Below are 14,450 nucleotides of genomic sequence, written 5' to 3' on the forward strand. Positions count from 1 at the left end.
CCAAGATACCAAATGTTTAGGTTCATGGCTTGGCATCAAACTGTGTTTCACAAACCTCTTTGGCCAATCTCATGTAGTTCCTGTAAGGTAGCAGAGGAAGGAGATGCTAGCCGGGCAAAGAATGGAAAAAGATTTTATTGGCAAGAGGCAAGCAGACCTGCCTGGCTGAGCTGAAAAATGGCATCCGTGCCGGGAGGCAGTTGGGTGTCTTCTTTTACAGGGTTAAGATTACCATCTGGCCTAACTGAGGAAAACGGTTGCCATGTTCCACCCCGGGTACAGCCTGCTCATGGGAACAGAGACTCAGAGAAACGAAACTTAGAGAAATGAAACTGAAGAGCAGGGACTTTCTAAAAGTCAGCCTCTCAGTTCAAGAGACTTAACACTTTCCATACCAATGATTCTCAAAATGCGGTCCCTAGACCAGGAACATCAGCATCACCTGAGAACGTACTAGAAATGTGGATTCTAGAATCTCACCCCAGACCTGCTGAGTCAGAAACTCTGAGGGTAGAGCCCAGCAACCTGTGTTTTAACAGAGACACCTCTAGGTATCTCTGATGCGTGATAAGGTTTGAAAACTTGTGCTCTAAGTCATAATGGTATGGTAAAAATTCATGATCATGAACTTTGCTTTACCGCTTATAACTTATATTCCAAATCTGCATATATTAGCTATATCAAACTTTCTGTCTTTGTTCACTACACATTGTCTTCTTATGGTGACAGAAATGATTCTGACAATCAATATTTTTTATGAATCTCTTGCTTGCTTGATATTGGAGTTCAATTTTTTTTTCTACAGAAAAATTTGAAGTTCACCTGAAATCACAGTACTTCTGGAGACCCAAAAGAATGGAACTTAGTTTTGGAATTCACCATTATGCAGGAAAGGTAAGATCTATTAGGAATTGCAACTGTTTATTTTGGCCTTTTATTGAATAATAAGAATAGACATGAAAATTATGGCCCAAATACTTATAGATGGTTATAATGAGATAGTCATTTGTGTCTGTCCCCATCTGGCCCTAATTCTGCTCTCCAGCATCCTACTCTTTCCCGTCCTTTGCTAGCCACTCACAATGGACATCACTCCCACTCCAAACTTTTATTATCTATCCTGAAAAAGTTAAAAAAAAAATCCTTCTCTTAGTTCAGCAAATATAAGGTTATAGTTTTTCTAGAGGAATTCTTATTAAGAAACTAAAGAAAAAGAAGAAAGAAAAGAAAGAAACAAGACTTAAAGAATTCTTCATTCTGATCATAAGATCTGGCTTTGGGTGAGATTAGCTGGCAATGGTTGCTTATTTATTTCCTTCTTTTAATAATACCTGGGGACCTTTTACATAAACTGCCTTTTTCTTTTTTTTTCTTTTTGTAATGGTTATGAATATTCATGAGATACAAATCCCATGAATATTCATGAGATTGTCACCCCTCATGCTCATGATGTGAGGGCCAGATTCACACTGGCAGCATACCCATTACCACAAACTGCATTTGCATCCCATGTTCCCCACCCAATTATCCCCAGCCTCCCTCTCCATCCCCCTTTTCCCCCCACACCACTTTGTGAGAACAAGAAATGTTCTCTCCCTCTGCAAGTCCAACACACTACTGTGGTCTTTTTTTCTTTCCTTCCTTCTTAGCTCCCACATATGAGTGAGTACATGTGGTATTTATCTCTCTGTGTTTTGCTTATTTCACTCAACGTAAGTTTCTCTAGGTTCATCCATGTTGTTGCAAATGGGAGAATTTCATTCTTTGTTATGGCAGAGTAGTATTCCATGGTGTATATATACCACAGTTTCCTTATCCAGTCATCCATCAATGGACATTTAGTTTGGTTCCGTGTCTTGGCTATTGTAAACAGAGCTATGATGAACATGGGAATGCAGGTATCCCATGATGATTTCTATTCCTCTGGGTATATACCCAGAAGTAGGATTGCTGGATTGTATGGAAGATCTATCTGTAGTTGTTTGAGAAACCTCCATACTGTTTTCCATAGTGGTTGTACTAATTTACAATCCCACCAACAGTGTAGGAGTGTTCCCTTTTCTCCACACAGTCGCCAACATTTGTTATTCACCGTCCTTTTGATTATAGCCAGTCTAACTGGGGTGAGGTGGTATCTCAGTGTAGTTTTAATTTGCATTTCCCTGATGACTAGTGATGTTGAGCATTTTTTCATATACCTGTTGGCCATTTGCATGTCTTCCTTTGAAAAATGTCTATTCAGCTCCTTTGCCCATTTCTTAATTGTGTTATTTGTATTTTTACTGTATAATTGCTTGAGTTCCTTGTATATTTGGATATTAATCCCTTGTCGGATGCATAGTTAGCAAAAATTTTCTCCCACTCTGTAGGTTGTTGTTTCACTCTGTTGATTGTTTCCCTTGCTGTGTAACTTTAGATGCTTTTCTCTCTATTTCAGACTTTGTCCCTCTTCCCTCCTAACAAGAGAAGGTACCATTATAGCCAGTTGTTTCTACCAACTCTTTTAATCTGTTCAGGCTGCTATAACAAAAAATACCACAGGCTTGGGTATCTTAAACAACCAAAATTTATCTTCTTACAGTTATGGAGGCTGAAAGTCCAAGATCAAGGCGCCCCTAGCAGAGTTAGCAACTGGTGAAGCCTCTCATCCTGGCTTGTAGATGGTCACCTTCTCAATGTGTTCTCACATGGCCGTTTCTCTATGCACCTGGGGAAAGAGAGAGAGTGTTTCTTCCTCTTCTTATAAGGACACAAGTCCTATTGGACTAGGCCCCATTCTTATGACCTCAGTTAACCTTGATTACAACCCTAAAGATCCTATCTTCGAATACAGTCACAGTTGGGGTTAGGTCTTCAACATCTGAATTTTGGAAGGACACAATTCAATCCATAACAACCACCATATTGAATCATCCTACAGAAATCTTTGGATTGCACTGATCTTTAAAAATTCTTAAAATTATTTAGAAGTGCCAGAAACACAAATACCCACAGTATATTTTGACCATGCTACTACAGAGATAAAAATCTATCATGGCCAACTCAATACAGGTAAATCAATTTATCACAGAAATAGGAATGCTGTGGTGTTGGTCCAGTGTGCTTCCTTCATGCTGCCCTCACTCTTCTGAGAAAAGAAGCACACCAAATTAATAAATAATAGCAATAAAACCTCTTTTTTCATTTCAGCCCAATTAAAATCAGTGAGACACAAATTTTCCTCTAAGATGCACTGTAAACCTGGAGAAGTTCTATTTTCCAACTAAACTCTAAGGGACTACCTTTGAAAATCTCTGTGTCCCTGTTGCTCAGCAAAGAGTAAGCTCTCAATAAATATCTATTGATGACAATGATGATGATGACGACGACAACAGTGACACTGATTGTGATAATTATGACAGCGTACTTTTTCAACAGGTCCTCTACAGTGCAAGTGGGTTCTTAGCTAAAAATAGAGACACTCTTCCAACTGATATTGTACTACTTTTGAGGTCATCTGAAAACAGTGTAATTCGGCAACTAGTCAACCACCCTCTGACAAAAACAGGTAAGGCAATATCTTTTAACTGAAAAAGTTTCTCAGGCCCATCAAGTAGTTTTTGGCTCTGTGATTTTCATGAATATAATCCTTAATTTTTCATGTTAGTTTGTTTTCAACTCACTAAATATTTATTTATTAATATTCTCTGTCCCAGATCATCTGAAGAAAATACAAAAATGAATATTAAAAAGCTAGGTTTTCACTAAAGATAAGCATTTGAAGCACTCACCCAGAAAATATACATCCTTGCATTTGCTTTAAATACAAAAAATACATAATTTGAGGTGTTTTTCTTTACTGGAGTTTAAGATTGTTCTCTGCATTTCTTTTTTTATAGTTTTATTGAGGTATAACTGAAGTACAAAAAATGGCACATATTTTAAAAGTAAAATTTGATGAGTTTTTGACAAATGTAAACACCTGTAAATTAACAGTGAACATATTCATTACCCCCAAATGGTGTTTCTTCATGATCCTTTGTAATCCATCCCTCCACGCCTCTCTGCTCCAGCCAATTGTTCTTGCACCATTTGTTGAAAAGATTGTTCTTTTCCCCATTGAATTGCTTTGACACCCCTGTTGAAAATTAATTGACTAATGTATAGTTCTATTTCTAGACTCTTTATTGTGTCATTGATATTTATCTTTGTTTATGTCAATACCACACATATTGACTCTTGTGGCTTTATGAAAAATCTTGAAATTAGGCAGTATAAGTTAACCTTTGTTCTTCTTTTTCAGACTAGTTTAGATAATTATAATATGTTTGCTTTTGCATATAAATTTTAAAATGAGCTTGTCAATTTCTATCAATAATCCTGATGTGATTTTGATTGGGATGCATTGAAACTATAGATCAATTTTGAGAGAATCGATATCTTCCCGATATTAAATCTTTCAGTTCATGAGCATATATAGCTCTCCATTTATTTTTCTTCTTTAATTTCTCTCAGCAATAGTTTTCAGTGTAAAAATCTTGCACATCTTTTGTCAAATTATCTGCTAGTGTATCACATTTTTTATGAATGGTAATTTTTAACTCAAATTCTGTTTGTCACTAGTAAAGTAAAAAAAAAAAACAAAACTATTTTTGTATGTTGATCTTTTGCCCTGCAACCTTGCCAAACTCATCCATTAGAGTAGATTTTTTGTAAACTTCATAGAATTTTCTACATAAATGGCCATGCCATCTGTGAAAAGTTTTGCTCTTTCTTTTTCAATGTGTTTACTTTTTACTTTTTCTTCTTGCTTAATTGCCCTGGCTAGAATCACCAATGTAATGTTGAGTAAATGGCAAGAGTGAACATTCCTGAGGGTTGGATGGACACTTAGGTTGATTCCATATCTCTTGGCTCAATAGTGCTGCATCTGTTAAGATGGTGAGAGTGACTGATTTTTTAATAATTCCTGGGTAAAACTTCACATTGGCATGATGCATTGTACTTCTTATGTATTGCTGGATTCAATTTGCTAAAGTTTTGTTAAGAATTTTTACATTTATATTAATGAGGGATATTGGACTGTAGTTTTCTTTTCTTACACCTTTTTTTCTTTTCCTGATTTTGGAACCAGAGTAATGCTGGCCCTAAAGAATGAACTGAGAATTATTACCTCTTCTTCAATTTTCAGGAAAAGTAAAATGAGTATTATTTCTTACTAAATTGCATTGTAGAATTCACCAATGAAGCCATCTGGGCCTGAGGGTTGTTTGTGAGGTTTTTAGCTACAAATTCAATTTCTTTAATAAATATAAGGCTATTTAAGTTATCCAGTTTTTTGAATGAGCTTTGATTAGTTGTGTATTTTAAGAAATTTGTCTATTGATATTCAATGCTGTACCTCACAGATATGTACAATCAATTAGATTTCAAAAAAATAAAATTAAATAATGTTTCTATTAAAGAAATAAACTTGTCTAGTTCATCTATATAGTCAAATTAATTGACATAAATTGACTATAATATTTCCTTTCTATCCTTTTAATATCTGTAGATCCTGAAGTTGTGTCAGCTCTCTCTTTCCTGATACTGGTAATTTGCATCTTTTCACATTTTATTCTTGATAGGTTTTCTAGAGATTTATCAGTTTTATTGATCTTCTCAAAAAAACAGCTCATGGTTTTACTGACTTTCTCTGTTGGTTTTGTTTTCTATTTCATTGGTTCCTTTCTTTTGCTTACTTTATGTTTTGCCATCTTTTTCTAATTCCTAAGGTAAAAACTTAGATCAATGACTTAAGAACACATTTTTTTTATAATATTGGCATTACTATGGGTTACTTACAAGAGTTGAATTTCCCAGATATATTTGGATTTTCCAGATATCTTTTTGTTATGGATTTCTAATTTAATTCCATAGTGCTCAGAGAGCATACTTTGTATGATTTAATCCACTTGAATTTATTGAGATATACTTTGGGGCCCATTTTATGGTCTGTCTTGTTTTATTTGTACTTGAAAATAGTTTTTATTCTGCCATTGTTGGGTGGAGTGTCCTGTGAATGTAATTAGGCCAACTTGGTTGAGAGTATTAGTCAAGACTTTTATTCTCTTACTAGTTTTCTCATTCCTGGTTCTATCAATTACTGAGAGAAGGCTTTTGAAATATCTGACTATAATTATCAATTTGTCTATTTTTCCTTTCATTTCTATCGATTTTTGCTCATGTATTTTTAAGCTCTACCTTTAGGTGTATAAACATTTAGAATTGTTATATCCTCTTATTGCAGTATTGTGAAATGACCCTTTTTATCCCTGGCAGTATTCTTTCTTATGAATCTACTTCACCAGATATTATAATATACAGACTCCAGCTTTCTTATAATTGGTGGTTGAATGGTGTATCTTTTTCTATATTTTTAATTTTAACTTATTTTTGTCTTTATATTTAAAGTAGATGTTTTGTAAACAGCACGTAGTTGGGTCTTGCTTTCTAAAATCCAATCTGACAATCTCTGCCTTTTTATTGGGGTGGCAAACTTATTTACATTTAATGTGATTAATAATATGGCTGGGCCAGGGCTGGCCCGGTGGCGCACTGCTACAGTGCGCCGCTTGGGAGCGTGGAGGCGCTCCCGCCGAGGGTTCGGATCCCACATACAGACCGGTTCCCGCTCACTGGCTGAGTGAGGTGCGGGCGCAACGCTGAGGGTTGCGATCCTGTTGCCCGTCCCGGTCCGGTACGGGCGCGACACTGAGGGTTGCGATCCATTGCCGGACACAAAAAAAGACAAAAGACAAAAAAAAAAAAAAATAGTATGGCTGGGTTTCACTTTTACCAACTTGGAATGTTTTCTATTGGTTACATCTGTTCATTTTCCCAGGCTCCATCTGAGTTTTCCCTCCCTTCCTTGCAGGATGAAGCTCTTCCAGACAGAAAACTTGCTTAATCATAGGGCTCACTGCATTTGTTTCCCCTCTCCGGGATCAGTGTCCTGCATTGTTTGATGCACCATGTATGAAAACTTTTTTCATGTATTTTGTTGGTTAATGTGGGAAGGTTAATCTATTCTATATTATTTTAAATTGTCCAGAAGCAAAAGTCTTTAGTTTTGATTTTAACAATTGTCATCCCTTTCCATATCTACCAACAGCATATATGCATCTAACTTTATGTTTTTCACCCTTATATAATATACAACCAGGCTCTAAATATTATGTCATGTCTACTGATTATCAGCAGAACAGTGCCTGGTTGGTCAGGAAGAAAAGAACTTAACATTCAAAAGTGTTTTAGTAAGCTCAGAACCTCAGATATATCAAAGACATTTGGGTTTTATATTCACCCATATGTGCAAACATATAATGATAATTATGGGTAATTTGTATATAAATTGCAATGTGTTAGACACTGTTAAGTATTCACATGTACTGTAATAACAACACTGTGAGGAGGTACTACTGTTTTACAAATAAGTTAGTGAGGCTTGGAAATATTCAGTAGATTTTCCAAAATTACCCCACTGGGAAGTGTTAGAAGTGAGTTCAAAGTTCCAGTTTCTTCAGTTCTATATTATGCTGCCTCCAAAATTGTAAAATAACTATGGCCCTCTGAATATATAACTTCAAATATGAAATATAGTCTGGCCATTGTTGCAGGAAAATGTACCACAGTTCCCTGCAGCTCACATCTCTAGTTTAGTTTATCACAGATTTGTTCATCCAGTCAACTGTAAAAGCAAAGTGGGTATATTTTCTGAAATTAAGATCTATGCTAATTTTAGTTCCTGCTGATCTGTATAGATGAATTTTTAAAAGACTTTTCATTTATTTTGTCATTAAGTAGTGTGATACTAGTATATAAATTTTGTTAAAGTGAAATTATTAGTCCTTTATTTATTTTTCTCTAGTCTTTTAGTTTTCAGATAAAAGTAAAATTTTCATTATTTGGTTAATATTAAGTAATAGTATCTATTAAGTAATGGGTTTAGCCTAATTAATGTGCTCCTAGCACATTAATTTATATGTTTATCATGCTTCTAAGAAATCTCCAAGTCTGTGGTAATTTTTTTTGCAATTAAACTTTTTATCTAAAACTTTCTTGGGTAATCGTAATAAACTTAAAATTTTTTTAAAAATTAAAAGGACAATAACAAAAGTCCTAAAGATGAGGATGTCTGTATTAGGGTTCTCCAGAGAGACAGAACCAATAGAATATATATAGATAGATTAGGAGAATTGGTTCACACAATTACAAAAGCTGAGAAGTTCCACTACAGGCTCTCCGCAAGCTGGAGACCCTGAGATGCTGGTAGCATGGCTCAGTCCAAGTCCAAAGGCCTCAGAACCAGATGGCATAACTCTCAGTCTGAGGCCAAAAGCCTAAGAACCCGGGGAGTCACTGGTGTAAGCCCTGGAGTTGACAAGAGAGGAAGAGTGTATCCCAGCTCCACCAGATACATTTGCCTTTTTTCTGTTTTTATTCTCTCCAGTCCCCTAGCAGATTGGATGGTGCCTTCCTATCCACTGAAGGCAGATCTTCCCCACCTGGTCCACACAGACTCACATGCTAATCTCCTCTGGAAACACCCTTGTACACACACCCAAAAATAATGCTTTACCAGGTTTCTAGATATTCTTTAGTCAAGTTGACACCTAAAATTAACTATCACAGTGCCTCTAGAAGGTCATCTGTTACTGTCTCCCTCTCTGCTGTAGTCAATATATTTCACATTTGGAAAGAGAACAGTTCAGTGTGCAGTTTCAGCCCAGCGTGAAAGCCACCACACATACCCGTCTTGGCTCTTTTCCTGGAGTAACGAGGGAAGGAGAAAGGGAGAACAGCAGAGGTGCTGCCAGGTACATCCCAGGCAGGATTCCTTTCTGCACCATCATCTAGGGGCCAGCCTTTTGCACCACAAAGAATGACAAAGATTTTACAAAAAACATGTAGTCTCTAATTACTGCCTAAGAGAAGGAAATAATCTTTCTGAAATGATACTAAGTTTTGGAGGTATTTTGAACATTACTATTAGGATGATAAACTCTTAGATTGTGGGTTGGTTGATTTATTTTGCTTCATGGGGGGCAGGAGAATAGTAAAAGTGAACTATATTTCCAAAAGTGGACCTACCATTTGCAAGACATATTATCACAGTTCACCCAAATTCTGTGAGGTAGGCACCATTATTCCCATTTTATGGACTCAAACTGCAGGTCACAGACAAAGAAAATGACCAAAGAGTAATACAATTTCAGTACTACAACTGGGATTCAAACCTAAGTCTTTCTGGCTCCCAAGACCATAATTTTCTCACTGCCTTGGATTGTGTACATTTTATAGCCCCTGGTACAAAGCACATATTTTTGAATGTTGGATTGAAAATGGTCATTGCCCTCAACTGTACTTATTTGTTTATGAGCACCTCATGTGAATTAATGATCCATATGACTTTTAAGGCCTATTGTAAAGTTTAGTCTGGGTTAAAGAAAATCTCAGATGCCATTTAACACACACCAAAAAAACAAGAAGCAGGTCGCTACCTTCACCATAATCACCTCATATCTTCTAGCAATTGAAAGGAAATCCGTCACTCTACCTTTTCTATTTTCCAAGCTGGAGGGTTTTTTCTGAATTTAAAATCTGTTGTAAATTTTCACATATTATTATTTTATCCCCAAGTTTCCCAATAGTTAACCAAGCATGTGAATATGAATATTGTGGGATCAACAGTGCTTGTTTTAACATTTAAGTAAATGGGAAAATCACGTAGCCATTAAGAATTCTACAGAGTATATTAATTTTATCTACATTCCCATAGGTAATCTGCTACATTCTAAAACTAAAAATATAATAAACTATCAAATGAGGACTTCAGAAAAATCAATCAACCTGACAAAGGTAAGAAAATGTGTTTTTCATGGCAGCGAATCTGAGAATCTAACCTTTACGATGGCAATAGTTGTGTGCTCTTAAAAGTAAACAGCCTTTCCTTAGTTTTTCTCCCTTTGATCTTTCTTTTCTGCTTAAACAAATATTTATGTTAAGTTAATGTCACTGCTAGTGGCGAAAATAATTATGCATTTCTGATATGTTTTTAACTCTTTTGTAGCTAGTTTTAAATGTTACACTAAGACCAACTAAAAATGTGTTAGCTAGGGTCAGAGATAGTCACATTCTACATAAGATCAGTTAAAATTACAAAGACACTGACAAAACAATTACCTTAAAGAAAGAATTTCATCATTTTTCTGTTCTCTGTATTTGAATGCATAAACTAAGATAACTTGAAAGAAAATGCCACATGCTCCCTGTAGATCATAAAATACACTGGGTACTGAAACATCACTGTCTTCCCTGGTCTTCTTAGGGTGAAACTGGAGAAGCCACACGTCATGCCAGAGAGACAACCAACATGAAAACACAAACAGTTGCATCATATTTTAGGGTAAGATATTAAGTTATAATTTGTTGTGCTTAAGGATGTTATTTATTCTAAATGAGTTGCAGATAAAAAGCTAGTAACAAATATCAGAGTGCCATTAGCAAAAGAGAGTGTTTATTGTATTCCATTTACTATTTGTTAGATACAGGATATGTTAGAGTGTACTATCAAAAATCTGTGGATTGGTTGGTCCGGTACGGGCGCGACACTGAGGGTTGCGATCCGTTGCCGGACACGAAAAAAGACAAAAAGGAAAAAAACAAAATCTGTGGATTGGCTTGCTTTGATATTTTAACCTGTAAAATTATTGTATCTCAGCTCAGTATTAATGGGGGTCTACACCTTGATTAAAATTTGTCCATAGAACCAAGTGCATTTCCACTAGAATAAAATCTAAAATGGTTTTGAATTTGATGCTATGATAACTACTGATTCTGCTTCCCTTTCTTGAACAATTTTTGAATAGACAAAAAATAGGCACAGTTGAGTATCCATCTCCATTTCATATCTCCCTGCATATGCATGAGCTGAAAACCTCAAAAGGAAAATGGAACCCAGTGTAGGATGGGGCAAGAAGAGTCACCAGGGACACACAATAATATGCCAAGGTAGTGTGCTTAGTTTAAGATCAAGGTGACCTCTTCCCTTTGAGAAAGGAAAGAAATGAAGTACTTTATTTTCTCTGTGCTCTGGAGAACTCTAGATAACCCTACCCTTATTGGTTCCAGTTCTTGTTTATCTCTTCTGATAAAAATCATATTAACCAGCCAATGAAGAAAATGCCATTTAAAACTTGGAAATTATCAGTAATATAATTTAATATGGGGAAGGTGGAGGAAACGGGATTACATTTACTATAAGTGTACAGTGAAAATATCCAGTTCCCTAACACAATCATGAAATGCTTTTTAGAATATTTGAATGCTTTTATTAAACATTCTTCAAGTCCTAAGCCCATAACAAACAATGTGTACTTAATCATCTTTGAGTAATGCCTAGTACATTTACGTGCTTAATGTCCTACATTTGCTGCTGATAATTCACTTTACATCAGGAATGCAGTACAGCTGAATCACTGAAAGTACTTACAGCCAGATTATTTTATTTTATTAAGTAAGTTATTCAAGACCATCATCATGCCACGGTTGTTGGCATTAAACACTGTGCTTATGTTTAAACCAGATTAGATCATGAAACCGTTTTAGTCTCTAGGCTGAAGTCAGAAACGATAGAAGATAATTCCCCTCGGTATGTAATGTATTTTTAAAGTTATTTTTCATTCTGCAATGAATGAGTGCAGCATAACACTATGCCTTAGTCCCTTAGAAAAACCAATGCCTAAATTGTAGTTTGCACCTGCTCAGACAGTCAACAGACAAGGACACGTATAGCATCTTTGTATCACCAGTGCCTGGCAGATGTTTGTATGACTAAAGGAACGATGACTCACAGATAAATATAATGAAAGAAGGCTCCAAAGTAGCAGATCCCGGCTGTTGGAAAAGATCACATCTGATTCTCAGTGCCCAAGAGGAAGTCATGCAAATTCAGTGCTTTGTCAGTTGCCCAATTTCAGTTATTTGGTTTACACTGGCTTTGTGACTGTAGGCTTTTACATTTCCAGCACTAAAGTAGATCCAGCCGTCGATAGTTGTGTTCATATGTTACCTTGCCAATAAATTGTGATCCTGGTCTTTGAGATACTGGTTTTTTGGGATTCCACTTTTAGTTGAACCATGATTATCCTAATACGTTATACTTAGTTTTCCAATAATTGGCTATTGTTTTAATAAAGTGTTGGTGTAGAACTGTTTTCATATCAGTGTGATTTAAAATATTCTCCTAAAACAAATAAGAAAATTATCAAACTAGAGCAGATTATGATACTTAAATAGTTATCAGTTTCCTTGTTTTTATGCCTATGTCCTATATATTAAGCTGCATTGAATTCTTTGTCCTTATTTTAAACTAGACTCTAGATTCTGTCAGAGATTAAAGTGTTCACTTTTATACTTTTTATAAAGAGCGAGTTAGACAAGTAAATTAACATTTAAACAGGATTAACCAGGTTGTGTGCCTAAATTTTGTAATTCAGCAAGTTTGCCACAGAGCACATAACTACTTACAAACAAACCAAATCAAAAATGGTCTTATGTGTTAATTCAAGTTGCCTTAAGAGTTTACAGACAACCTTTTAATGGCTAGGTTCCTACATATTGCCTTTACGTAAGTCTGTATGTCTTAAAATATACTATAATTAACATTTTCATTAATACAGATTTTTTCCATATGCTATGACTAATGTGAACATTTGTAACATTCATTTTTCAAATTTTATTCTTGTAGTAAAAAGAAAGACCTGCAAGCTCATAGGTTTTTAAATGATACATTGGGAAATTTATTTTTGTTGCATATTATAGTATTCCCTGATGGATTTGTTATCTAAAATGGTAGTGGGCCAACCTCATTTTGTCCGTTGCATCAAACCAAATAATGAGCGTCAGGCAAGAAAATATGACAAAGAGAAAGTTCTGCTACAGCTTCGCTACACAGGAATTCTGGAAACAGCAAGAATTCGAAAGCTAGGATACTCACATCGGATACTTTTTGCTAATTTTATAAAGCGGTATGTGGATTTCATTTTAAGACTCCATTGTGCAGTTTATATAAAAATGCTTCAGAAAAAGTATAGGAAACAAAATTAGGAGAGAATTATTTATGTGGTCTGTGAGTGAGGGATTTTGTTCTTGCAAATGATTATGTATAGAGAGAAGGTAACTACTAACTGAGTCTGGAAGATTCTGTTATCAGCTAGGAGATCCTCTGTGGTAGCACAGGATACATGCCATAGGCAGTATGATAGAGAGGCCTGAGCTGTACTGAGGAGCTAGAGGATCTGGGTTCTCAGCCTGGCTTTACCACTTGCTATGTGACCATGAACCTCTACCAGTGATCTTCAACTGGGAGAGATTTTGTCCCTCAAAAGATATTTGGCAGGCCGGCCCGGTGTCGCATGCTACAGTGCGCTCCCGCCGAGGGTTCGGATCCCACATACAGACCGGTTCCCGCTCACTGGCTGAGCGAGGTGCGGGAGCAGCACCGAGGGTTGCGATCCTGTTGCCGGTCCCAGTCCGGTACGGGCGCAACACTGAGGGTTGCGATCCGTTGCCAGACACAAAAAAAGACAAAAAGGAAAAAAAAAAAAAGATATTTGGCAATATCTGGAGACATTTGGGGTTGTCAACACCCTAGTTGGGAGTGGGTGGAAGCCCAGGATGCTGTTAAACACCTACTCCACAATGTACAGGACAGCCCCTGTAATAAAATATGATCCACCCCAAAATTTCAATGGTGCTAAGGTTGAGAAACCCTGACATATAGTGAACTTCGTTTTCCTCACCTACTAAATCTGCCATGACTACCTGATAGGATTGTAATAATGATCAAATGAGATATTGTCTCTAAAGGTGAACTGAAGTTATAAAGAAACAATTAGGTTTATTTGTCAATTGAAAAATTAAATTAAATTTTTTATTTGTCAATTAAAATATTAAATTCTTATGCAGTTAGTCGTAAGAAGTTTTTTTTAATATTTGAGATTAATATAATGAATTAAGCTATATATTAAATATATTTTCCTAAGTAATACATTAGTAGTAATTAGAGGTTCAATATCTCATATATTTAATATTTTAAATGCACATGTTTGATATTTAACAGTTTTATGATTTCTATTAGTCATTAAACTTAAAGAAATTTCAATTTTTAGTGGGGAAGCCTATAACAATTTTCAGGTAAAACCTAGTGTTTGGGGAAGTCTCCATTTATAACACTCTCCAGCCTTTTTTAAGATGTGTAAATTAGTATTAAGAACAAACCAAAGCCTTGTTTCATGATTGCTCAATAAACTGTGATTTCTAACTCTTTCTCCCACCTCCCCCCAAATTTTTTTGTCTATATCATGCATTATTTTACTTGGCATAAACAAGACCCTTACTAAACATAATGAGAATTCTGATTCCTTCTG

The 14,450-nt window shown here is 35.7% G+C and overlaps 1 protein-coding gene across 1 annotated transcript in view; it reads left to right on the forward strand.

The window, feature by feature from the left end:
* Nucleotides 1–14,450, forward strand: part of MYO3A (myosin IIIA) — a gene marked incomplete at both ends in the record, with an annotated part of 170,671 nt that overhangs the window by 141,170 nt on the left and 15,051 nt on the right. The window contains 5 exons of the mRNA XM_008587797.1: nucleotides 806–894; nucleotides 3,418–3,547; nucleotides 9,800–9,879; nucleotides 10,349–10,426; nucleotides 12,844–13,049. Of these exons, the coding sequence (XP_008586019.1) occupies nucleotides 806–894; nucleotides 3,418–3,547; nucleotides 9,800–9,879; nucleotides 10,349–10,426; nucleotides 12,844–13,049 (583 nt within the window). The remainder of the gene's footprint in view (nucleotides 1–805; nucleotides 895–3,417; nucleotides 3,548–9,799; nucleotides 9,880–10,348; nucleotides 10,427–12,843; nucleotides 13,050–14,450) is intronic.

This window comes from Galeopterus variegatus, unplaced genomic scaffold, assembly GCF_000696425.1.
Source record: "Galeopterus variegatus unplaced genomic scaffold, G_variegatus-3.0.2 Scaffold4545, whole genome shotgun sequence".
NCBI classification, from domain to species: Eukaryota; Metazoa; Chordata; class Mammalia; order Dermoptera; family Cynocephalidae; genus Galeopterus; species Galeopterus variegatus.